The sequence below is a fragment of the Sciurus vulgaris genome (assembly GCF_902686455.1).
Source record: "Sciurus vulgaris genome assembly, chromosome: 7".
NCBI classification, from domain to species: domain Eukaryota; kingdom Metazoa; phylum Chordata; class Mammalia; order Rodentia; family Sciuridae; genus Sciurus; species Sciurus vulgaris.
Window position 1 is genome coordinate 5,349,162 of NC_136467.1, and position 25,218 is coordinate 5,374,379.

Below are 25,218 nucleotides of genomic sequence, written 5' to 3' on the forward strand. Positions count from 1 at the left end.
ACACTTGCTTTCTTCTTACTTGGTACTGAGGATTGAACCCAGGGTTGCTTTACCACTGAGTTAAGTCCCCAGTCCTTCAGTCAAGACTCTCTCTTCCACATCTCTACTGCTAGAGACTCAGGTCAAGAAAAGTCTCTATTTCCCCATCTTCTAAACACAACCCAAATGGCAATTAGATGTCTGACATGTCCAGGAAGAAGCAGGTCTGCATCAAATCTACCAATTCCACACCTTATTTTATTGCACAGAAAACATCAGAATTCCACATTTGATTTGAAATACATGTGAAGGGTTTCACAGATGATGAATGATAATATTAAATCTGCTAGAGTTTCATTAGTAAGATAAAGAGACATCCAAAACTGGGACATGTTTCCTTGAATGCAGCATAAGAAATATAGACAATTAAAACTCTTTAACTTGAAAACAAAACCAGATTTTTTATCTAGAGATAAAGGATAGAATGTGGAATGGAAATTAAGCTTACATTTAGTTCACTAAATCTGTAAGGCCATAGAACATGCAATATAAAAAATTTCCATGATCCTATTTATACATACTTCCAGGTGTTACTGCACATCATCAGTTTCATAGTTTCAGTAGTACTAATTTAATGACTATGTACTCTAGTTTCACACTGCTAAGCTAGAACTAAACTTTTCTCTACTGTGGTTTTTGACATTGCGTTTGAACTTTTATGTAGTAATTGACATGTGCCTGGGCAACCAGGGATTGGAATCCACCCCAAATCCAGGCATCATGAGTAAATCTTGCTTATTCCTACAAAGACAAACAGTAGGCATCTCCCATTCATTTTGCTAAACTGGTTCCAAAGGGTAGAACTAATTTCAAAATGCTGCTATTTATTTCTGCATATGTCACATCTGTTGGTAAGGTAAAATTACAAATCTTGAAATTTGGATTCAAAACTATGAATCATGCATTCAGGAAGTGAAGACTGGAAGATAACTTGCATTAAATTCACAAAAAGTCTATATTTTTTCTATAGAAAGTTAAAAAAATATGGATCAGACTAGATACAATTAGAACACACTTTTCAGTCAATATTTTTAGGTAGTTAGAACCTGGTCCTAACCCTAAAGGTGGGTTTAAATCTTGGTAAGTCTTTTATAACTGCCTGTGTACACAGAAATCTTAAAAAAAAAAAAAAAAAAAAAAAAAAAAGACCTTCCCTGAAATCTTTTGTTTGCATGGTCACACACTGATGCTTACATTGTCCAGTATCTCATATGGCCAAAGCAGTCCTGATAATCAAAGTCATTTGCCCTCATCATTAGATACCCACATGGGAACAACCACATCAAACAGATTTGAAGCAACTGTGTGTGAATGAACAATCTGTTGCTTCATACCTGAATGCTGTACATCCATTTGGACTGTATATTTGGACATGTACATTGGACTATGCCTTTGTGCTTTTATTCCCATAGTAGCTTCTCATGCTATGGAAATGACAGGCACTGAATATAAACTAAATAAGTAGCTGAAAGGGAAAAAAATCTGAAAATAAAACTATATTAAACTGATATATTCTATATGAACACTGGGGTCTACAGGAAAGAAAATAATTTTTTAAACCAAATAATCATGAAGTACCAAGGCCAATCACTTGGTTCTAACTAGATGTATACAATAATATATATCCCTTACTTATACTCATAATTTATCATCTAGTGAAGGGAGAAAGGTAGAGCAAATTCACTGAAGAGTAACTGGGACTATGATAGGAAGTTTGCAGAGAGCAGAACACATGAAAAGGACCACAAGTAGCCTTAAGAGGATAACTATGAACTCCTTTTCTCGAAGGTGTACATAGGTAAACATGCAAAGACTGCTGCATTCAATTTCAGGGACTAACTGTGAGTACTACAGTTCCCCATGGAGATCTGTTATAAAACTCTGAATTCACCCCAACTGCTCTTGCAGAACTTCAGAGTAACAATACTGCCATCATGTCCTCCTCTTACAGGGTCTATTCCAAGTAACCCATCTTCCCTAGGAGATACTCATGAGATCTCTGGGCCATCACATACAATTTTGAGGATCAAGAAGAAGATGAGAAGACAGCTGTCCGGCACTCGCCGCAGTCTGAAGTCACACTACTAGCTTCACTTACTTCCAAACTGCTTTGCAGTCACTGTAGTGACATCTGAGGTAATTAGGGCTGCTTCCAATCTTAACATTGTTATTGGTTGTTTCACAAGACATTTAAAAGGCATGGCTTCAATATAAATATGCGAAACACTAAACCTCCAAGGTCAAGTCAAAGAACACAGGATGAAAAGTTGATGTTTCCTCGTGTAATCCAATGACATCTGACCTGCATGACAGGTAGCATTCAATGACAGTAAAGTTAGACAAAACTAAGTCTTTTGCACTGCTAATTCTTGTTCTAAACTGCTGAGAATTTTGGGCAGAAAAAAAATTAAATTCATTAAACATTCTTTCTTACTGCTCTAGGATTTAAATAAAAGTCTCTATTTTAAGTTGTTTATGCTTTATAAAGAATTCTGCCTTTCTTGTTTCATTTAATTTTTTTAACAATTTATAAAGTATATGACAGTTCTTCCATTGACTATACTTCAGAGTAAAATTAAACAAAAGAATGTGCACTATGTTAATAAATCACTTAAACACTTATTTTGCTTAGCTAGCCAACAAAAGCTATGAAGCAAGGTTGGTCTAGTTATACTTCAAGATCAAGTAACAATAAACTTGGAATGTAAACAACACATTCCTTTAGGGAAGAAAAAAAATTTTACTTCTGAACTAAATTGCCAATGTTCCCCCAAAGCAATATATATCAATTTAAATAATTAATTTCAATGATTAATTTCAATGTAGGCATAAAATAATAGTGAAAACAGGAATTGATTGCTAGGAAAAAATGTCGATTTTAAAATTAAAACTTAAAGAAATTCCTAAACACCTGTTTTCACCAGTTAGAGAGAAGCAGCTTGTGTAAGATGTTCCTGTACTTAAAGAACTCTGAACTCCATCAACATTTACCAGGCTCCTGAAGCAAGCTGATTATGCAGGATCATTCTGGTTTGGGGCCATGATTTTATTCATGTGGCTCCTATGTTTAACTTGTATTTTAAGGTTTTATGAATATTAATAATTGCAACATTTGTTAATGTGACAACAAGTCTATGAATTTAAAATGACATACAATCATCAATGGAAACAAAAATTGGAAAGCAGTAAGAAAATGATAAATGTTGGAAAGCCCTTTAAGAATCCAAGAATTTTTATATTAAAGAGGTGATGAAACTTCTAAGCAATGGGAGACAGCTGTATGACCTCAAGTTTTGGATGAGTGTTTGAGGCATATAAAAGGTCCACATGAGGACTGAGAAACGGGCAGGTACACAAGGAATTCCCTAGGGTACCACGTGAGATCAAGGGAGTTACCTACACCTCAGACTGTTTTCTGCATATAGAAAACTATTTTGGAAAAATGTATCAATGATATGCCATCCACAGGGGAAGAAAATAGTGATAGTGACAAATTCTTAAGTCATGAAAGGAGGGTAATTCTGTTTAGGAGAATATATCCAGGGACTGAAAGAAGAAAACCCTTAATCTGGATTTACAACTGGACTTAAGTATTGTCATTCCAAATCCAGGAGCTTCCATATGTCAGTTTTAAATTTTATTCATAATCTACCACTACAGGAATATTTAACATTTTTAGTCCTATCTAGATTTTTATTATAAAGAGGATTTCCTTTAAATGGTTACATAGATTCATATGCATATCTTTATGAAATAAGCCACCAAAACTTCTCATATAAATGTAAAAAATTATTGCATTTGTCACAGATTGTTTTTACTAAAATGCTGTTTTGTAGGATACGCTTTTACTGACAGATAAAAAGTTTTCTCTCCTGGGAACTCATCAGGAAAGAGGGGATAAAGGACAAAATAATTAAACAATTTAGTAAATGAAACAAACTGATGATAGGGGTTTCCTTGGAACACACTGCAAGAGAACCTTGGGCTGGTGGTGACCAGGGCATACAAGGGTCTGAGATTACCAATATACAGTCTGAGACCCAAAGGAGAGCTGAGGGAAGGACAGAGAAAAAGGTGACCCTGGGAAGAGACCAGGATCAAAAATCCAGAATCTGGAAGGCAAGATAAGGAGGCTGGAAGGTAGAAATCATTCAAAGACAGGCTCCAGGTAAGGGGAGCAAGTGTCGTAACTTGAAGACAGTCAGGATTAGGTTTGTATTTTAGAAGCACCACTTTGGCTCCACAATAAAGAATGTCAATAAAGGTTACGATGAAAGGCAGGCAGTTAGAGGTTCCTAATCCAAACAAGACAGAATATCAGCCTGAGCCAGGATAATTACAATGCCACAGTGAAGAGATCTAAGAGATGGCTGGAGTGGAAAAGCCAACTTTATCTTGGGGTGGTGGTAAAATATTCTAAATGTTCATGGAACTTCAAGTCTAAACCATAGTTGAATGGATTCCCTACTGCTTAACATTCACCTTTGGCTTTTATTAAAAAAAAAAAAATACTGCTACAAATTACTCATTTGGTTTGGGATTATTTCAGTGGAATAAATACCAAGAAAAGGAAATGCATTCTTCCCCTCTCTCCCTTCCTTTTTTATTCCAAAAATTCACAGTCAACTGGATCCTGAAAATGTTTTCCAAGGCATACGACTACACGGAGGTACAGAATTCATTTTATGGCCCTTCAATTACTGTGGTGTTGAAACTCAGAAGATATCCCATCATCCAACTCTGGCACCCTGAATGTTTTGAACCAAAGAGAAACAAGGTCTCTGTGGACCTTCTTCCCAGACCTATATTTCCCTCCCCAAATGCAGGAAGGGGTTCTTTCTCTTATTTTCTTCCTACTTACCTAAAGGTCGAATTCCCCAAAGGAGAAAGGCAGAGCTGACACCATCCTCAGAACGCTGTCCTAAACTACTAGTCTGTTATGGGCCCATTCATCTCTCCTAAAAATCTTTTACTGTTTCTCTAAAATTGCCTTCAGTTTCCACTCCCCTTGCCCCAATGAAAAAGGTATTTAAGGCTCAGTCCTCTGTGATTCTTTGAGTTTTATACTTTCTGCCAGCACCCCTGTGCCTGCATATTAATGAGTTTGTATTTTCTCCTGTTACCTGTCCAGCATCAGTTTGTTTTACAGATTCAAATTTTTGACCTCTACAGTTAGAAACAAAGCTCCTGTGGCATTACAGTGGAGTTTCTTTTTTCCTTTTTCAATCTCAATAAACAAACTACTGGTAACTGAAAGGAAAAAATACCATGCTTCCTTGAATGAGGATAAATCAGGGCTTTTACTCAGACATTTTCAATAAGGTTTTCTAGTTTTCCCCCTTTTATAATAAATGGGTAAATACGAGTAAAGTGTTTTCTTGAATTCTGTGAGATGCCCCAGCAAATTAATCAGAAATGAGGATGGAACTGCGGAAAATCTTATTGACAGATGGCTGGGCTGAGGTGCAGGCAACACCTTTCTACTTGTGACTGTACTCTAAAGGGAGGGATGTCTATGAATCGAGCCCTCAACCTGGAGGATCTGAGGCTACATCTCTAGGAGGATAGTGTCGGAACAGAACTGAATCAGAGGACACCTGGTTGGGGTCCCGTGGGAAATCTGTTATCCAGAATGAACTGAAATCTACAGGTTTTGGTGACCAGAGATCACAAAAGTATTCTGTGTTGTGAGAATACAGGAGGAGAAACCGAGTTTGGTCTTTTCCCTACACTTTCACGTATCCAGAGAAAACACTGCTATTTATCTAACAGTTGAAATCAATGAATTAGAGAATTACATTCCCACTGGCTAACCCTATTGGTTAAAATGCCATCAGAGTTCCAAGGTGAGCAACTTTTTGTTGGGATGGCTTGTGCTTTGAATAGCTGGTGTGAGCATTTAAGAACCAATTTGTTAGTGGTGAAAAGAAAGGAAACTGCTTTGGTTCCACAGTTAGAAGTAATTCAATTCTTTTACAACCTGGTTTTATAGTATTGTATTTATAATCTTTCCCCAAAAATTTGACAACTGAAATTTCTGTAGAAAAAAGTAACTTTGATATTATAAGTTTGAAACTCTCCTAATTTCCATGAAAACCTTCTGTAATTAAAGTTTTGACTACATCATAACAGGAGCACACCTCTTCCATTTATTGCAGAACAGAGCACACAGTTTAACTCCGAAAAGTGAACCAAGTTTCCTGGTATATACAACACAAACTATACCTACTGAAGTCTTGTAAATACGAGTTTCTCAATAGAGGTTGTTTCTGAAGTAAATTATTTTTCGCAGCCATTTAGTGCTTCTTTTAATCTCCAAAGATGTGGTGTGATTCCACAAAGTTAAATTCAGTAATCAGGTATTTACACTGTGCACAATATTATCATCCTTCCAGGATAATTCATAAAAATTAGTGTCACAAAGTTATTAGCACATTCACGAATTTGCTACCTTCTTCAGACAAAGTTTATTAGATTTAAGCTGCTGTTTCAGTTTAAAAGCATAACTAAAAACAATTCAATAGATAGTTTGATTTAAAGATTAATTTTTCTCCACAAAGGCATCACAATAAACAAAATAAACCTACTTATATTAATTTGGCAGTATGGCTTTAAAGCTAATTCCCATAAAGGAGTCTTACTAGTAAAAAGCAGGATAATCTAAGAGTTGCTTGTGCAATTAAAACTTCAAAATTCAGTTATCAAAACTACTGAAGAAAAATCAAGCTACCAAATAAGTGAATCTGAAGTGATCTTAATATTAAAATGTCCATCTGAATCACTAACATACTTCATAAATGTTATGTTTACTATCTGAATTATTTTAATAAAAATACCATAACACTAAGATATCTGAAAAGTTGTCAAAAAATTAAATACAAGAGTTAAGAAAAACCAAACACATTAAGTACAGGACATCTGGTTTTCTTCACATTTCTGCCAATTCAGTATCAAACACATTAATACAAAGTGAATAGATTACAAATATTTTGCCTATATATAAAGAACATGATGCTACTTACCAACCATCAGAAGGGCATGCAAACAAATTAAAGGGACGCATGAAAATAATTGAACTAAAGAAGATACAATGAAAAATCACCTATGTTTCTAAGTATAATAATCGTAAAATTTCTATATGTACTTTAATTTTAGAGTGTCTACACAGAACCCCACACATTTAATTGGGTGATATATATTTAGTAAAAAACAAAACAAAAAAACTAAAATGTAATATCCTCGCCAGTGAGCAGCTTAGTTAATTATGGGGTATAAATGTTAATATTTAAGATTAACAAGGTTCAAGCAATTATAAAATACTGTACAAAAAAATTCAACATGAAAACTGATGCATGAAACGCAAAGTCAAAAACAGGACTCCCTGTATAACGTACAAAACTACTTATTAGAGGGGAATGAACACACTGCTCTATCTTTCTATGCCCCAGTCCTCTATTCTACATTTGTAACACCTGAAGTTTAGAGTTAAAAGCTGTCTAAACTTGTGCCAATCTGAACAAACCCTTGTGATGAGAAGAGCAGTTCTTCAGTAAATCCTTACAAGAATGAAGAAAAGGATGTTATTCAAAGTCTCTCAGTGAACATTGTTCACAGTTACCATGGACAAGACATGTCTCCACCAAGGCACCTCAAAATACAAAACTCCAAGTGTGGGGGTAAAGCACTCTGCTGGTTTTAAGAAGCCTGAACCACTGTCCGACAACAATATGGACAGGGCAGACAATAAGCAGAGCTCATGCAGTTAACTCAGTAATACGTAAATTATGCACAGCATTTACTAACTTTGTTGTATGGACTGCTATCCAAAGAAATGGTACTTCTGATTATCTGTGAAGATTCTAGCTGGAGAAAATGCTGTCATCCTAATGCAGAGCACAATTAAACGGGATGAGCATAAAAGTCACAGAGAACAGGAGTGAATATTTAGGTCTTCTTTGCAAGATAAAATTAATCGGCACATTCCGATTTCTGCAAGTGCTTTTCTCTCCATGTTTCCTAAAGCAGCACAAATTCACCAGCGCCTCACCCATAGCACCAGTAGCCTGTGTCAGTCCAGTTCCAAGGAATTATACACAAATTCAGAGAGCTCTGGTAAGCGCTTTTATGATGGTCTCTGGATTCTATACTTTTACAGAGTTCTGGGATTTTACCTGTCACTGGAAAAGTTTTATCAATGGTTCAATAGGAATCTTAGAACTATAGGATTTAAATCAAATTACAAGAATGTATAATTAATAACAAAGTAAGCAGGAAAGAGTAATATCTAAACAAAAATGTGTTCATTATACTTAAAAATATTTATTTTACCAGTTCTTAAATCTATTAAACAACCATTCTCTCCTAATACACTTGAATCTTCTGGTCACTTTTGAAAGATCCATCTACATTTTTAGGCCACTAGGATTTGCAATAAGCAAATTGTTATTTTTCTTATGAAACTAAAACCTAGTGTATTAAAAAATGCTAATACCCCCCTTACCTTATTTAATTTGTGAGAGAATTTTAGAGTCTCAAAAGTTTAAATACTTAAGCTTCTCTAGTGTTTTTCTAGAGAACAAATATAAGCCATCAATGAAAGAACTACCAACAGCACAGCTGTCCCCAGGATGAGCATGGTCTTCAAGTTCATGTGGTGCTAAGCACCTTAGGCAGGAAAAGTTATTTCACTAAAATCCAATTCTTCTGAGACAAAGGGGCATTTCTTTCTGAAAGTATTTACATACAACGTGAGACTCATTCAGTTTATGAGCCTCAGCAGTTTTCCAAAACAACTTTATAAATTTATGTTCCACCTATTTTGTGAGAAAAATATGACAAGTGCAAAAACATACATGCACTGACTAAAGTAGAGTTAATGTTTATTAAAACAAAGCAGAGAATCATTATAATAGCATTATCTGCTGGCATATTTAATTTAGGAAGGGCAGTTTAGGTCTAGAGTTGCCACTCTTTTGCCTCCAGAGATCTGGAACAAAATGTCCCTCCTTAAATGTCCTTATCGTACTGTTTAGTTAAAAAACAAGCCTTAATAAGCCTGCATGGGAGCAGGGATCAACTCATTCTCATTAAGAATTTAAGAAACCATCGGCCCTCTATACAGCCCTACCTATAGGAGAGAAGCAAGGATTGGTTTCTTTCAAACCTGTAATTTATGAGTTTATTCAAACCCGCCAAATTGCTTTAAGTGAACGCCTCTCACATTGGAAAATTCCCATGGCAACTCATTTAGTTTGGCAGACAGGCAGACCCAAATTCAATCCTTTCATCCTGCAGCTAAACCATTACAATGGTAATTCTGCTCTGACACTCTGAAGAGACTGCTAATTACTGTACTCAGGGTCCCTAGACAGATTTCCCATTCAGATGAAAATGGCTATGCAAGGCACAAAGCCTCTAACACCTTTCTTTACAAGCTCTCCTACCACAGTTCCCACAGGAGCAAGTGCTCACAGCTGGAGGTCTTTAAGTTATCTTTTAACATCTTGCCTTCCCTCCCAATAAAATCAAAAGGAGGCCAACAATACCATAAATTTCAATTATTGTTAGTTGGTCAACAACTAAATGTAGCACCAGCAGTTCATTAACAATTCACTTTAAAAACTTTTTAACTCCACTGTAAAATTACTTTTATCTGTGGAGTCAACTCTTTCAACTTATTTTCAGGTTATTTAAACAGATAACTCTAAGGCAAACACACGCCATCAAACAAGAGAATCTTTGGGAAACAAAAAGAAAACTTTCAAATGAATTTTGTGAATGATAGCTTTCTCTCCACTATTTTCCTAAGTTTTAACGACACTAACATCTCTAGTAATTTTAAAAAGTAAATTAAAATTACTTTTGTTTTGATAATATTTTCAAACTTCGTAATATTTCCTGACATGCCTCACAACAACTTTAAATTTCAAAATCCTTAGCTGGAAATCTATTATAATCTATCATAGCAATAATTTGATTTTGTGTCACTGATCTCTTATGTAAATGACTTTTATAAAGAGATCCACTATACATAAAAATCGATTCATATTTAAATTCTCAAATACCTGGGGAGAAGATTCTACATACCATAAATTAATAGACCCCAGAGATAAACACTTTCTGAATTGTTTGGGATTGGTGGCATCTGGCATGTTAAAATCTGTCTAAAATTAGAGACAATGTAAAAACTTCTGTTGCCTGAAAATAATTTATTTAAAAAAGGTTAGTGATACTCAGTTCAGTGTTTCTAGTTTAAGTTTTCTCTTTCCAACAGAAATCTTTTGACTCCATTTCAGTGGAAAGGAGGAAAACTGACAGAACAAGATTTAGGCATACATCCCTCATCTCCATGTTCTCATCATCTTCCCCACTTTCACTGTTCTGATGAGGTATGTATCCATATAAAGTTGTAAACACTTCCAACTAAATGGAGTAAGGACCCACTGAAAGAGGGATGGATCTGAGGTGCACTCCCACAATGTGTGTGGGGGGGCAGAGGATGCTTTTATACATGATAATTTTTGTAATGTTAATAAATGATTTCATACTTCTTTCTCTACTACCAAATGTTAATAAAAGCCTGTATTTATGAGATCATAGACTAGCAAAGAGGGTACATCCACAGGCCGGAGTCAAACCTTCTGTGGTCAGTAATTTAACTTTCAGCCAACATGGTCAATGCTGCAGCTGAGGTGACCTATCTACACTGCATATTTACAAACCAAACCAAAAGGGAAGAGGAGGCACTTGTCTTGCACTTGCACACAATTAAAATAATAATAATTATCATCTTTGCAAAGGCACTCTAGGGCAATTAAGTCACACTGCTTGGTAGTAACTATGTAGAAAACATTCTGCATGAAAAAAAAAAAAAAATTTTTTTTTCCAGAAAAAATAAAGAGCTCAAAGTTATTAAAAGGGGAAAGTTGCTAGTATATGAAAGAGTGAAATCTTTTAATAATGCCACATCCTGTTCGTATAGATTATATAAGCTATGTACCAAATTCATTTGCCCTTTCAGTATCATTAAGGAGAACACCCTAGTGTATCATTACAACAAATGAATGCAGAACTTTACATAACACTTTTACAACTGATGACTAAAAAAATTGGATAAGAATAGGAGATTTGCAATCACCTTTGCCTAAATGACATTTGTAGAGCACATGCCAAACTACTGTAGAATACAGATTCATATACATACTTGTAAGTGTGCGTGAAATGCTCACCAAAACAGAGCATACACTAAGCTATAAAAGTCATAATTAGGGCTAGGGGTCATAGCTTGGTGGTAGAGGACTTGCTTATAGCACATGTGAGACCCTGGCGGTTCAATTCCCAGCAGAAAGGAAGGAAAGAGGGAAATAAAGGAGGGAGGAAAAGAAAGAAAAGGGAAGGAAATAAGAGGGGAGGAGAGGAGAGGCAAGGAAAAAAAAAGAAAAATAAGGAAACATAATTAGAGAAAAAGACCAAAACCATACTGAATACACTCCCTAAAAGCATAACATAATTAAGTTAGGAAACAAAGGTCATCATCTACAATCTACTTTAATAAAGTCCCCAAATAAAAATTAAACTCAAATTAAATAGAATAAAAGCGGAAACAAATACAATAGAAAAGGAATTAAAAAAAAATCAACAAACTCAAAAGCTTATACTTAGAAGAGATTGATAAAAGTTGAACAAGACAGGGCAAAACTATGATCCTATGGGACTATGAAAATAAAAAGGGAGTATTATAAACAAGAGAGGGGACCACCACAGATCCTCCAGAACTATGAAAACAGAAAGGAAGTATTATTAACTTCACAGCCATAACTTCTGGTGAGATGACAATACACAAAGAGAAAATATGAATAGCTCTATAGTAAGGGAAACTGAACTTCTATTTAAAAACACAAATACGAGAAAATAAAAGGTAAGTCAAAGATGGAAACAAGCATTTGACTGACAATAATTGATCAATTGCCCTTATATGTACACAAGCTTATCAAGAACAAGTTAATTACAAGCAGGTTCCATATTACCTGAAAATGTATAATACTAATACAGCAAAAATAGAACAAAAACAACTCATGACAGAACTGGGAAATGAATAAATTTAATATGCAAGTTTCTCAGGAGGATTAAATACATGTTATAGTGATCCTTGCTGAAGTACTACATAAAGGTACATCATTATTTCACAGCTGACAGAATTTTGTAGTTACATTTGCAACATATTAGCTGAATGCTAAGACAAGACCATAAGAAGAACTTTTAGCCAAAAAGGCTAAATACCAGTGTATTTGGAAGGGTACACAGAAGGAGCTTGAGAATTGTGATCTGAGTATAAACAAGCAATAAAATATTCCTGAAAATTTTCTACTTATAATAAACCAATTCAACATGTATATAAAAGCCCACTCCAAGGGTTATGTGTATGCATGTAAAAGTAATCTAGTATTATGCTTAAAATATTATTTGTCTATTTACTGAATAATTTATGAAAGGAGCTATATTAAATTAGTAACTGCATATTTTAATTAAAGAAACAAAAATTTGTGGGAAAGCAGTTAAAATGATAAAAGCACTACTCTGCAACAGGGCCCATTAGCCAACAAAATGATCAAATTTCTGCCTTATTTACAAAAATTACTATATAAGCTACATTGTAAAAATGCATTAAAAATAATCATGAAAAGTGCAGATTTTCTACCCTTAACATTAACTTGACTAACAAACCATTTACATAAAACCAACTCACAAATGGCTAATAATTCAAAGTAACACTAATTTTCTTATAGGATGAACTTAAAATAAGGCTACCACTGCATTAACCCTTGACATTATTTCTTGCCATACCTTCATAGTTGTAAAAGTCTACCAGTTTGAAGATTTCCTCATAATCATTTCCCAAGAAATGATTTCTTCTGTTCATTTCATTCTACTTCATCCTAGTGCCTTTCCCAGGGCTGAGGTATAGCTCAGTAGTAGAATGCCTGCCTAGTACACAGGAAGCCCTGGGTTAGGTCCCCAGCACAAGCAAGCAAACCCACTCCTTCCATGTCATGGTTTGGATGTGAGGTGTCCCCCAAAAGCCCATGTGTGAGACAAAGCAAGGAGATTCAGAAGAGAAATGATTAGGTTGTGAGAGTCTTAACCCAATCAATTAATTAATCCCCTGACAGCGATTAACTGAGTAGTAACTGAAGTGGTAGGATGTGGCTAGAGAAGGTGGGAACTGGGGCCTGGCTTTTGGGATATACATTTGTATCTGGTAAGTGGAGACCTCTCTCTGCTTCTAGATCATCATGTGAGCTGCTTCCCTCTGCCACACTCTTCCACCACGATGTCCTGCGCCTCACCTTGAGCCCCGAGGAATGGAGTCAGTCACTTATGGACTGAGACATCTGAAACTGTGAGCCCCCAAATAAACTTTTCCTCTTCTACAATTGTTCTGATTGGGTTCTTTAGTAACAGGAGCATAGAAACTGACTAAAACATTCCATTTACAAAATAATTTAGAAAAGAAAAATACAATACATGTGAAGTTTTATAGTTACATGAAGTCATCCAACAACCTAACTTCATTAACATTTCCTTCTCCAACTTTAAAAATTTTCATACCTATCTAATACATAAATGAGCCTCTCCCTTCGCTACACAGCAAAGAGCTTAAAACAATTCACTTCTCATATTACTTTCAGAGGAGCCAGCTTGAAGATTTTTGGGGGGGGGGGGGTTGTAATGGGGATTGAACCCAGGTGCTCTATCACTGAGTCACACCCCCGTTTCTTTATATTTTTTATTTTGAGAGAGGATCTTCCTAAATTGCTTAGGCTGGCCTCAAAACTTTCGATCCTCCAGAGTTGCTGGAATTCCAGGCATGCACTACCACTAAAATTCAAATACTACAGTATTTGAATTTTACTGTAAATGAAATGGAAAGTCAGACAGTCCTTTTTTTTAAAGCATTTTTTTTAGTTATAGATAGGCACAATACCTTTATTTTATTTATTTATTTTTATGTGGTGCTGGGAATTAAACCCAGTGCCTCACACGTGTGAGTCAAGTGCTCTACCACTGAGCTACAATCCCAGCCCTTAGTCTTTAATGTGATCTCAGTTAAAAAAAAAAAAAAAAAAAAAAAAAAAAAAAAAAAAAAAGGGGGTGGGAAAATATGTATTCAATATTTGGAGGTTAGCATTTGCAACAAGTGGTTTTTGCAGAGGATGACCCAAGTCCCTAAAGAGTAGCAAAATCAGGACTCTGTCCCATAATCTTTTTCCATCAGTGAATATAACTTAAATTTTCAGAAAATATCACACTGTAATTACAAGAGTACATCAAAGGCCTTAGGAATCTGGAGGAGATAAAGTTCAGGTTTAAGAGACCGAGACTGAAAACACTAGATTGATAGCACTTATGATGAGAATTTTTTACAACAGCTATTTGAAGACAACAGATACAGACTTGTCAAATAAAAACATTATATGAGACAAATAATTCTTGCATTGAAATTGCATGATTTATTTTGTGATTCAGGAAACAAGAGATTCAAGTTAAGTTTGTTATCAATGTCAAAAGGAACATCTCTGAAATAAAATGTTATTTTCCAGAGAAGTCCTCTAAATAAATTATTACATGCTTTTTGAAATGAATTATATGTAATCATCTCAGAACCCTTATTAACTCTGCAGAGGAATTAGATGCTGTTTCGGGGGGGGATCACCAAACGCTCTAATAATGCCAAGCAATTTGTATGTTTGTTGGCAAAACAGAGGAAATCTATTTCACAAGGTTGTTTGAAAACTCACATTTGAATAAAATGGATTTAAACTAGTTTACTGAACATTCAGTTATGAGTAAAATTAGGCAAATGAATGGGGCCACATCAAATCTTCAACTAGAACATCACAAGGAGTGCATGTACAACCTTTATTCATTCCATTTAATTAAATAGCTTAGATCAAGCAGCTGACTCCTTTCCACTCCTCACTCCCACACCCTTCAAAGCCAGGACTAAATCTTTTAACAAAATGGACACAAAACTATCCTTTCACATCTTCTCACATGGCAAGGTAAGAAATGTTCAGTCTAATTCTGGACTTTTGATGCAAATTCAATCTTTAAAGAGTAACAAACAAAACTGTTTATTTCCCATAAAATCAATATGAAACCAGGAATTGAGTATCTGTTCAAATGACATAACTAAAAAATTTTGTTACAAAAACATCTACATCATCACACAACTCCTACTATAAAAACTGACCTAAAATTAGCTATAAGAACCAAGAGAATTATTTTAGCCATATTTTTGTAATTAGAGGCCTTTAAAAAAAAAAAAAAGAAAGATATTAGAAAAGATAAGGTTTAGAAGCTTGATAATAACCAGGATTTGAGACTGTTGGGCAGCAGGTATTTTCATGTAATATTGACAAGACTGGATACTATGCAAGGCACAGAGGCCATATACCTGCAATTCTACCAACTAGGGAAGCTGAGACAGGAGGATTTCAAGTTTGAGGCTAGCCTCAGCCAACTTAGTGAGACCATATCTTAAAAAATACAAGGGCTGGGGATGTAGCTCATTGGTAAAGTGCCCCTGGGTTCAGTTTCCAGTACCCCCTTACCCGCAGCCCCCACAGAAAAAGGCTATATTGGTATGCGTTTTCTGTAAGATACCTCAGAAAGTTTAATAAGTAGTAAAATTTTAAATGCACTTACTGACCTAGTAATTCTACTAATTCTACGTATGTATATACACAAGTGCTGACAAAATTCAACAGTGCTTGTCAGATTTATGCAGATCCGCTTCACTAATGAGAATGGAAATGTCCATGGCTGGATACTGTGCTGTGGGTAACTGAGGTTGAGTGGAGGACAAGATCACAGATGGGGAAGCAGTAAAAGAACAGAGAAGTCAAGGTACTAGAAGCATCATTTACAGAAATAATGAAAAGAAAAGGAGGAAGGAAGGAGGGAGGGAGGGAGGGAAGGAAGGAAAGAAAGAAAGAAAACGAGTTCTTTTTCTTCTTGTACCATCCTTTCTTGATCCCAGGTCAATGAAACTTTCAACTGTTCCAAAAGAAAATAAAAACTAAGGGTCAAGACACCAAGAAGCACTATCTGGCCACATCCAAGGGTTAATTAACTCCCTCTTCCCAGGAAAGAAACCATCTTCAACATGAGTGACCACTCCTCCTTGAAGATGTCTGCACTCCCAGGACTGGCTCCTGGTTTTCCTCCCATCTCAGGGGCTCCAACTCTGTGTCCTCCCTTGCTGGACCCTCTTCTTCCTGATCAGGCTCAGGAAGTGTCCCCGGCTAAGGCCTCAGACCTGACTTCTTTACTTTTTACCAACGGGTATGTATGATCACATCCAGTGTCATAGCTCTAAAGGGCTTTGATGTGATGGCTCCAAATTTTCTATATTCTAGCTTCTTGTTCTGACCTAATTCCTGACTGTTATAAACAAACGTACTTCAACATCTAGGGTTTCAATGTTTACATTTCTAAACCCAATTTCTTAACTTCCCTCCCAAACTTGCTCCTGGAACAGAGCAAATAAAAGATACCTTGAACTGCTTGAAGTCATCAAATACAGTATCACAACCAATCCATCAAAATTCTAGTCAGTTCTACCTCCAAAAATCAATCCATGATGTAACCACTGCTCCATCTCTAGTACAAGTCACTTTCATCTCTAACTTAAACTACAAAAGTTCCTTGTTGGCATCTTTGCTACTCTCAAAGCCTATTGTCAGGTCAGATGCCAGATGACCCTTTGAAACATAAATTAGAAATTAGCCATTCCTTTCCTCAAATTCCTCCAATAACTCCTCATCTCAGAACACTGTTGGATGTCCTCACTGGGCTCCAGGCCTTGCAATCTCCAAGCTCCTCCTCTCCATTTTCTAGCCTAGATCCCCCCCTCTCTCCAGTCTGCTATCTTCAGACATGCCCCAGGGCCACGGCACTTTCAGTTCTTCTGCTTAGAAAACCCCTTGGCTATACCAAAGACTGCTTCAGTTCATTTTTTTTCCCTCAAATGTCACCTGAGAGGCATTTTCTGATCATCATCAAATAAAGTATTTATTCTTTCATGAATCTGTATTTCTCTACCCCCTGACTCTGCATTCACTGCAGCACTTGCTTATACTTCAATACAGTTTGTCTTTGTTCTACTTATGGTCAGTACTCTAAACTCTAAAGGTAAACTTCATGATGGCAGGTACTTTGTCAATTATCTTCAAAAACAGTATCTAGCCTAAGTGAACATGCAATGAACTTTGATGGATGAATTTGCCAAAAGGTCAGAGGTGAGAAAAACAGTGAAGATTCAAGGAATTCAAATAATTATGACTCAATCTGTGGGTGCAGTGTGGATGTATGTACGTGCTTTAAGGACGTATGTATTTGAAAAGTTATGCCAAATCATAAAGGAGCCTCCAGAACATGCTGGAAAACAAAAGAAACAAACAAAAAACTGTACTTTATTCTCAGAGTAGCAGAGAAAAAAAAAAAAAAAATTGGGGGTGCAGGGTACAGGGGATTGAACTCAGGGGCACACAACCACTGAGTCACATACTCAGTCCTATTTTTTAAAAATTTTATTTAGACAAAGGTTCTCACTGAGTTGCCTAGCACCTCACTTTTGCTGAGGCTGGCTTTGATCTCAAGCTCCTCCTCCCTCAGCCTCCCAAGCACTGGGATTACAGGTGTGCGCCACCACACCAGGTTCAAAAGATATTTTAAGCCGGTATTTGTCATAGTGATGGAAAACTGAGAGACCCAGGCCAATGCTATAGCTAGATACCCGAACATGTGGATTATAGGCAAAGCTTGGTCAAGTCTGGAGAAGTAAACTAAAAAAAGCCTAGAATGCTGTGAGCAGAACCTACTAGGTCACTCTGGTGAGGAATCAAAGGATCGAAGTACTGATTAAAAGGCTTACAGCAAAAGCAATCCAGATGTTTTCAGATGGGAATGAAGATTCTACTGGAAACTGGATTAGAGCACACCCTTATTACAAATAATTTTATCCATGCTCTGAAATTTTGTGGGAGGCTGAACTAGAAGGTGACAGACTAGTTTACTTGGCAAAGAAAATTTCAAGGTACAAAAAACACTGGCAAAAGACCTTGGTATTGTCTATGTGATGCTGGTTTTGCAATCATGCATTGATGAAGATGGAAGGAACTGTAGGGGTGCAGCTAAAGTTGCAGTGAGATCCCAGGAAGATACAGGTGGTGGCAACATGGGATACCTGAAAGGGGAAGCTGCAAGCAACAAGCAGAGGCAGCCCAAGGAAATGGTCATGTGGGCTGCATCTGCAAAGTCACAAAGGAGGGGCTATTTTAAGTCCTTGGGAACCAAATCTCACCACAATGTGCCCTAGAGGAGGGACACAGAACATTAGCATTTAATGTTTGCCCTGCTGTCAGTCTGACTTTGGTGTGATCTTTCCTTTCTAGACCCCTATTTCTCCCTTTTGGAATGAGAACGTACACACTGTGCCTGTCCCAACACTGTATATTAGAAGTGTATAACTTGTTTTTGATTTTTACAAGAACTCTCAACTGAGTTTGCCTTGAGTCTCGGATGAGACTTTAGCCTTGAACTTTTTGTGAAATGCTAAAAGTTAAGACTTTAAACCTATGGGAGATGGGAAGAAGAATGCTATAGTTTGAATCTTACATGTCCTACAAAGTGCCACGTGGAAAAGGCTTGGTCCCCAGAGTGATGCTACTGGGAGATCTACAGATCACAAATGGCAAGCTCTGCAAGGGAACAGCAAGACCTCAGCCCTTTCCCCTTCCTCTGTTTTGCTTCCTAGACACAGGTTGGGTAGTTTTTCTTGGCCAGCCTTCCATGCCATTGCCATCTGATTCCCAAAGGCCTTAAAAACAATGGATTCACCTAATCATGTACTGAAACCTTGAAAACCATAAGAAAAAAATGAAACTTTTCTTGTTAAGTTGCTCATCTCAGCTATTTGTTACATTAAAGAAATCTAATGTAGTAACCTTATTACATAATTCAACTATTCCTTCATTTTTCAAGTATTTACTATATTATTGCTATATGCTGGGCACTGTGCTAGGTACTACAAATAAAAATAATTTGCCAGACAAGAGATTATAGTTTGCTCGTTAAACAAGGAAAGAAGATACTAATAAGGTGTATGATGTCTGCTATAATCAGGGAAACAAGTATACGGTGGAAGAACATAGGGTGTGGGCTGGAAAGGTAGGCCTAAAAAAGTCAATGAGGCTGCCATGGTAGTCTCATTACAAATCCTCACATCAAAGTGAGGTAACTGGTATTAGATTACCGAATATATAATATCAGACTATGAAGATTGGTTCTACAACTATTTTCAGCAAAAAGCCCAACAAAGTATCAACTTCAGTATATAACAGAATACAGTCAGAAGGGAATTCAAAACAAGAACTCACAGACTAGGTATTGTGACTCCACTTCCCGCCCCCCAAAAAAAGAATAGGAAAGGGAAAAAAAGGAATATTATGACTTTGTGGCTTAGTGCCATAGAAAAACGCTGCTTAAAGAAAATTAAATCAGGCAACTTAAACTGTTTTAAGTGAAAGGATGGATTACTTCAATGACCAAAGATATCCCCATGTAAAGGATCCCCAAACCCTATACCTAGGGTACTGAAACTGGCCATTTGTTAAGCTCCAGAAGTTGACAATATTACCAGATAACATTCAGGATGACACATGAAATGTCCATGACACCGCACTCAAATGTTATACCATGATGAATTTCATTTAACTCACATGTTAATGTAAATATCACTTCGTGACATTTAAATCAAACATTTTCTTCTTTGCTAAGCTTAATGATACTGGTCAATAATGCAAATTTTACTATTCTTAGCTTTATGCAAAAAAGCTTAAATTTTTTTTTTGTTCCATTATCACAAATATATAATAACATTCAGCTTAAATAAAACAAACTCTATAATACAGCATCCAGGTTACAATATATGTAATCAATAAAGTGAATAATAAAAAAAAATTATTGCAAGTTTATATCACTATATGGAACTCCCCTAAAGCATCTTATTTTTATTCTATTACTTGTAACTCTAAGAAAGTTTCATTACAAGATAATTTCAAGGAACAAAATTTAAAATCATTATTACTCGTTTAATAATAGTAATCCTAAAAACACTTCCACGAGATATAAATTTATCATCATTTTCCTTTAATATATGTATGAATTTTCTTAAAAACTGTCATTTTTAAAAATCTACTGCCATATTTACATATTCAAAGGCTCCCCCCCCCCTTTTGGTGGTAGCGTTAGGGATTAAACCCGGGCTCAGACATGCTAGGTAAGTGCTCAACCGAAGACAATTTTTTAAACAACAGGGTTCTTCAAGGTCTTTGCTCCAAATCTAATTTTTAAAGTAAGTAAATACTTTGAAGAAAAACACCTAGTAACACAGCTTATAATTCAACACTCTTTCCCAGATTATTAGCTTTTAGGACTAAAGAAACGTATCGAAAGATGATTAAAATAATCTGGTTAAAAATAGTGTTATACACTGATTTATTTGCTTTATTAGATACACTTGTTTAGTATAACGTGAGCTATATACTTATGGATATACTTATCAACAAAGTTTAAGGCTAAAAACAACTTCTGATCATGGGACTAATAGCTTATTAAATTCTCAAAATTCCCCTTTTCTACACAGCTTTTCATATTAAGGAAAAGAAAGATTACACGGTTTAATTGTGTGCCAATATAAATTTCAGTTTACATTTAACCTACCTCCTTATATGACTTATCATATGTATGTTGACTTACATATCAACAGAATTACAAGAAACTCTTTTCTTCCAAATTATTAATTTTCTCAAATTAATATAAAATGTTAATGTGATTTGTGAATTAACTTCCAGATTACCAGGAAAATAAAAACCAGCAGATGTCATAGTCCTCTATGTAAATGCTAAAAATGTTTTTGGACACAATACTAGCAGTGTCCTAATTGTTTTCAATGAAAATATATTTTGATAAGGACACAAAACTAGTAATTTACTTTTCATTTCCCACTGAAAAAGCTAATACTCTGGTAATCAATAGCTCAATCATCATTTCTAATGTTACTAAAGAGTTATGCAACAATGAGAAACAGACCAAGGAACAGAGCTGAGGGAAGAACTGGCAGAGAATGGAAGGCTTTCGAGAAAATTTAGAGAACACAAAGGTGTCCCAGTAATTTCTTATGAGATGTCACCCTCCAAAAATTAGTTTCAATGGCTTGTTTCAGACGCTTAAATACAACTTTAATAGTTTTTATTATCTTAGAAATAACAGCAAAGTATAAAAGGTATTCAAAATGTTGTCTGATAATCAGTAAAATTCAGCTTTTATTTTTATTAAAAAAGCATTTTGTTATATTATGGCTAAGTCTTACTATAGAACACTAATCTTTCTGTGGGAAACAATGATGTAGTACCATGGACAACTCAAATATTGTGCTAACTCAGCTCACCCAGCATAAACTGGACAGACTTCGCACACTCATTACTTGCTCCTCCCCACAAAAGCTTCCATCACCCTACGTTCTTTCCCTATGATAGAAAGATTCAGCTAGGTGTGGTGGCACAAGCCTACATGTAATCCCAGCGGCTCGGAGGCCAAGGTAGGAAGAAGGCAGGTTTGAAGCCAGCCTCAGCAACTCAGTGAGGTTGTAAGCAATCGAGTGAGGCCCTATCTCCCCCCTCAAAAAAAAAAAAAACAGGGCTGGGATGTGGCTCAGTGGTAAAGTCAGTGGTAAAGCGCCCTTAGGTTTAATCCCTGGTTCCATTACAAAAAAGAAAGAAGGAAAAAAAAAAATCAGCAGGTGAATATATTATTTGTGAGAAGGAGATTATTAAATGGATCTGCTCCTCCCCCCATGCTACTTCCTTTCCAAAGATAAGGATCTGAACAATATCTATGTATGCCTATTACATTGAAATGAGTCACAGATTATTTTTACATATTGTGGTTAAATATCTCTAATGAATAATAACCCATTGTCTACTAAGATAAACATTATAACCAGGGATGGTGGCGCATTCCTGTGATTCTCAGAGACTCAGGAGGCTGAGGCAGGAGGATTGTCAAGTTCAAGGTCAGCCTGGGCAACAACTTACAGAGACCCTGTCTTAAAATTAAAAGAGCTGGGATGTAGCTCAATGGTAACATTCCCATCCATTCAATTCCCAGTGCTAAAATAACAAGCAGCCACCAAAAAAAAAAAAAAGACCAAATTATTACTTACTGCAGGTACCAGTAGTTTCTTCACTTCTTCAACCGCTCTCTTCAGTTTTATTTCTGCTCTGTTCTGAGCATCTTCCACAGTGATTAGTACATGTAAATCTTCATTTAGATGCTCCCAATTGGGTTTGCCTCTATTTTGTTCCTCCTAAAAAATTTACAAAGTATACTCTTACAAACATGTTTCTTTAAAGAGAGTGTATCCTTCATATTATGAATCTGTTGCCAATTATTTAAGCCATGTTTGCATTATTTTGCTAAAACAACATTAGGAACCTTTTGAATTATTTTTCTGGCCAAAAGTAAGAAACTTACATATGGCATCATCCCTATATTACCAGGAAGAATACTCTGAGAAGCATGTTATTTCTATATATTACTTATGAGTAAACAGAAAATCATCAAGATTAAGCAAGTCACTTACAAAGAACACAAAGCAAATAAACTATCAGAATAAGGATGAATTAAAGTTTTCATTCTTACACTAAGTGATATTTCTACTTCATTACAACTATGTGTAGTAACATTAGTTGTACCCAACACTAGGAGAAATATTTTGCAAACTAGACATGATGATGTAAAAGAAGTGCTACACTTAAGTACATCAAGTAGTAATTATGGAGACATTATAATCTTAACGAATAAATAAGAATAGTTATTTTGCCATTGGACATTTTTTTAAAAAAATCAACTGTAAGACCACTCTTTCATTAAATCAAGTAATGAATACAGTTTCATAGAATCTGTGCTCAATTTCCTTGATGACTTCTAGTCATCTAGTGGGGAGCACCTTCATGCTGCACACTTTGCCACCACAGGGAGAACTAGGGACAGTGGGCTGCATTCCTATTACCTAAATAGGATCACTTCAGAATTTCACAGCTGATTCTTGCTTTAAGTTTTAGAGATAATGTAAATATAATTTATAAATTTTAAAACTTTAAAAAAACAAAGAACATAAATAGAGAAATAAATAAAATAGAAATGTTATACAGAAACAGATGAACCTCAGATCAAAGTGCTACAAACAATAAAAATTGACTTTGTTGTTGTTAGACCTATATCTTGAAGGTCACCATTTGGACTACATTATTTGGTCACTACATGGACATCAGGCAGGTAAGATCAATGATGATGAAAAGACCATAAAAAAATGAGTGAGCCCTCCCTGACTGGAAAAGACTGAGGTCAGAGTCCAAGGAAACTAGCACAGCTGGGGTCACAGACTCAAGTCTTAGAGAACCACAATGGGGAACTGCCAAAGGCCCACCAGAGCACTCCACCCAACGCCACCAGAGTGTAGCCTTGCAAGAAACTCCAGAGGCCAGGAAAGAGTCACCTGTAAGGATTCAAGGAAACAAAAGGTCTGGTTTTCACATGGAATCAGCCTGAAAGATTTTGCATGATTCAGAAACTGTACACTAAAGGATTTTGCTTAGTAAAGGCAACAACTAAATCTAATCTGCCCACTGTTCCAGTACTGCACAAATAATTTTAAAGGCAAGATCAAACTTTCCAACTAACTTAACTGTGTCCCAGAACAAAGTTGAAAGGTATTTATAGAAGTGGATAAAAATATCCACCCAACAAGGTAAAATTCACACTATCTGATACTGATAACCAATCAGAAATTAACAGGCATGCAAAGATGCAAATGCCATACAAGATTAAAAAAAAAAAAAAAAAAACCCACAAACACCAACCAAACCAAACTATAACTGATATTCTGTATATCATAATATATATTATAATCAGTAATTAAAGACATTAAAAGCTATTCTGTGTTGAGAATAAGTGTGTTTAAGAGTAGTGCATACAAATAATACACAAGGATAAACTGAAGAACATCAATAATTGAGAAAAGCTTAAGCATGAAAGCTGAAATTGTGACATGCCATGAAACATTTATACAATAGTGAAGACAAAAGCCAAGGAGATATTACCAGCATTATAGAAAACAGAACAAAGTTGCAGTATAATTTGCCATTCCACTTTACCAAAGGAAAAAATTTGGGTTAAGTACCCTGGCAAAAGTATAAACTCTTAATTCAACAATTTAAAAGCCAAGTTAAAAAAAAAATTTTAAATGTACAAAGCCACAAAGAAAGAAGAAAATGGAAATGAAAACAATTTTTTAAGAAGTCTTTCCAAAACAAGTGTTATCTCTCAATATAACAAAGTGATGGCAAAGTCAAAATAGATATATCATTATGTGTGTACATAGTTGAGGTTTGATTTAAGGTCAGAATAAATGAGAGGATTCAAGGAAATGGAAAACAGCTTTATATAAAGTTTAGTATCATATTAAACAATTTTATAATACCATTCACACCAGATAAAAGAACAGAAAGACATAATTACTAATGGTACTTTATTGCATACCTTCTTAATATGAACATATTATAAATTTCAAGTAACTCTTAGCCTCTCAGGTAATTATAGATTTAAAAATGAGAACAATGACAGTGATCATGATAATGGCAAACTGAGCTTATATTAAACACTTACTACTTGCAAAGTACAATGCTAAGCAATACAAATAAGCCATACTATTAGACTCTCCTAACTTAACTATATGATCGTGGGACTACCATTGTTATTACATATATGGCATGCCAAGCTGCACCAAAGCGCTTCTGCACCCAGGCAACTACACAACCTGCCATCTCAGCTACTAACTCCTAGCACACAACATCACCTACTTTAAGGAAACTGCCCTAAAATAAGCAAAATAAATTAGTGAAAGACCAGAAACAGAACAGAGTTCTTTAGAATTCTTTTATTTGGGGTGGGGGGAAGAAGGAGGGGTCCAGCATCTCACTATGTTGTCTCAAGACATCCTCCCAACCTTAACCTCCCCATCCCAGTAGCTGGGTACAGGGGCACACCACCATG

At 35.7% G+C, this 25,218-nt stretch overlaps 1 protein-coding gene and 1 long non-coding RNA gene across 7 annotated transcripts in view; one reads left to right on the forward strand and one right to left on the reverse strand.

Annotated features, from left to right (window-relative positions):
- The window catches only part of LOC306666496, a 723,108-nt gene that overhangs the window by 674,850 nt on the left and 23,040 nt on the right, over nt 1-25,218 (forward strand). The gene's annotated exons all lie outside the window — the stretch shown is intronic.
- Nucleotides 1-25,218, reverse strand: part of QKI (QKI, KH domain containing RNA binding) — a 138,283-nt gene that overhangs the window by 20,058 nt on the left and 93,007 nt on the right. For all 6 annotated transcript variants that reach the window (XR_013765315.1, XM_079148631.1, XM_079148632.1 and 3 more), the window contains exon 4: nt 22,328-22,471. Coding sequence is in view for 5 of the 6 variants with exons in the window: in XM_079148631.1 (XP_079004757.1) it covers nt 22,328-22,471 (144 nt within the window). In the remaining variant the exon portion in view is untranslated. The remainder of the gene's footprint in view (nt 1-22,327; nt 22,472-25,218) is intronic.